The sequence below is a fragment of the Cariama cristata genome, unplaced genomic scaffold (genome assembly GCF_000690535.1).
Source record: "Cariama cristata isolate BGI_N322 unplaced genomic scaffold, ASM69053v1 scaffold23561, whole genome shotgun sequence".
Taxonomy (NCBI): Eukaryota; Metazoa; Chordata; class Aves; order Cariamiformes; family Cariamidae; genus Cariama; species Cariama cristata.
This window is the reverse complement of record NW_009600153.1, coordinates 1,422-3,097: the sequence shown is the minus strand read 5'-3', so window position 1 is coordinate 3,097 and position 1,676 is coordinate 1,422. Positions and strand designations below refer to the sequence as shown.

Below are 1,676 nucleotides of genomic sequence, written 5' to 3'. Positions count from 1 at the left end.
CCAAGGCTCGGCGAGAGAAGAAGATCAAGAGCAAGAAGTAAGGCCCTGCTGTTGCTGGGCTCGGTGCGGTGGGAGAGGGCTGGGTCCTGGCTTTGGCGCTGGAGCCGATTCTGCCCCGTGCGTGGGTATGGCCAAAACATGGAGCGGTCCCCTTCCTTCCCGGGATCTGCAGCGTATCGGGAAGCTTCCTGCCCAGAACAGTCCTGCATTCCCAAGGGCCTCCCCAGCACCATGAGGTCTCACCCACTGTCTCTCCGCCCTCGTGCCACAGGTACCATCGTGTGCTGAAAAAAAGCAAGAGACGCAAGGCCTTAAAGGAGTTTGAGCTGCTGCATAAGTCAGACCCTGAGGCCGCCTTGGCAAAGCTGGAGGAGCTGGAGCAGCTCAGGATGCAGGTACTGCTTTTGCACTTCTCCCTCACCCCTTGGGAAGTCCCTGCTCATGAGGGTGCTCTTTCTGATGTTCTCTCTTCCTCTTCTCCTCAGGAGCGGATGAGCCTTAAGCACCAGAACAAGGGAAAATGGGCCCGCTCCAGGGCCATCATGGCTAAGTACGACCTGGAGGTGAGCTCACAGAATCACAGAATGGTTTGGTTGGCAGGGAACTTCAAAGATCCTCTTGTTCCAACACCCTTGCCATGGGGAGGGACACCTCCCACCAGACCAGGTTGCTCAAAGCCCCGTCCAGCCTGGCCTTGAACACTCCCAGGGATGGGGCAGCCACAGCTTCTCTGGGCAGTCTGTGCCACTGCCTCACCACCCTCATCGTAAAGCATTTCTTCTTTATATCTAACCTAAACCTGCCCTCTTTTAGTTTAAAGCAGTTGCCCCTTGTCCTGTCACTGCAGGCTATGGTATAAAGTATCTCTCTGTGTCTTACTAGCCCCCTTTATATATTAAAAGGCCGCAATAAGGCTCCAGTGGTGGTTGGGGAAGGGGGAGGCAGCTGAGGTGGGGCAAGGAAGGTGGGCGCGTTGTTTCTGGGCTGCACTGGAAACATCTCAATCCCCTCCCAGGCCCGCAAGGCCATGCAGGAGCAGCTGGCGAAGAACAAGGAGTTGATGCAGAAGGTGCGGGTGGAGCTGCCTGAGGAGGAACCGGGTGATGTGCCTGAGGAGGACCTCACGTCAGTGACTGTCCCCACCATCCCTGCGGGTGCCAGCGGAGCTAATCCCTGGATGCTGGGCAAGCCCAGCGGCCCAGCCGAGGAGCCTGAGGTGCAGGAGAGTCTTGGAGACGTTGCAGTGCCTGGTGCTGTGGAGAGCAAGGAGGAGATGGAGGAGGAGGAGGAGGAGATGGAGGAGGAGGAAGCTCTGCTACAAGACTTTGCGCAGAAACGGCACGCGCGGCAGCAGCAGGCAGGGAGCCCTGAGGGACAAGGTGAGAAACTCGCGGCCCCAAGCAGTGCGGCTGGTGTGCTGCAGGGCTGGGCAAAGGAAAGGGGGTCGTGCGGGCTGTTTTCTGCCCGGTTTCACACAGGTGCCCTCCTCTCTCCCTCCCTGCTCGTGGGTGACTGCTGCTCACCTGTTGTCTGAACACGTAGGTGCTGATGAGACGGAGGCAGTTTCTGAACTGCCGGAGGACCGCCCCATCCACCCTGTCTGTGCCGAGGAGCAGGCGAGAGTAGGGATCGCGCAGCCTCCGCAGGCCGAGGAGGAGAGCCTGCTGTCGGGGCCG

General features: G+C 59.2%; 1 protein-coding gene across 1 annotated transcript in view; it reads left to right on the top strand.

The window, feature by feature from the left end:
* Positions 1–1,676, top strand: part of LOC104169123 (U3 small nucleolar RNA-associated protein 14 homolog A-like) — a gene marked incomplete at its 5' end in the record, with an annotated part of 4,886 nt that overhangs the window by 1,890 nt on the left and 1,320 nt on the right. Inside the window, 6 exon segments of the mRNA XM_009709942.1 lie at positions 1–37; positions 272–395; positions 486–563; positions 1,016–1,424; positions 1,543–1,668; positions 1,671–1,676. The exon segment at positions 1–37 is cut by the window's left edge and continues 43 nt beyond it; the exon segment at positions 1,671–1,676 is cut by the window's right edge and continues 236 nt beyond it. Coding sequence (XP_009708244.1) covers positions 1–37; positions 272–395; positions 486–563; positions 1,016–1,424; positions 1,543–1,668; positions 1,671–1,676 — 780 coding nt within the window.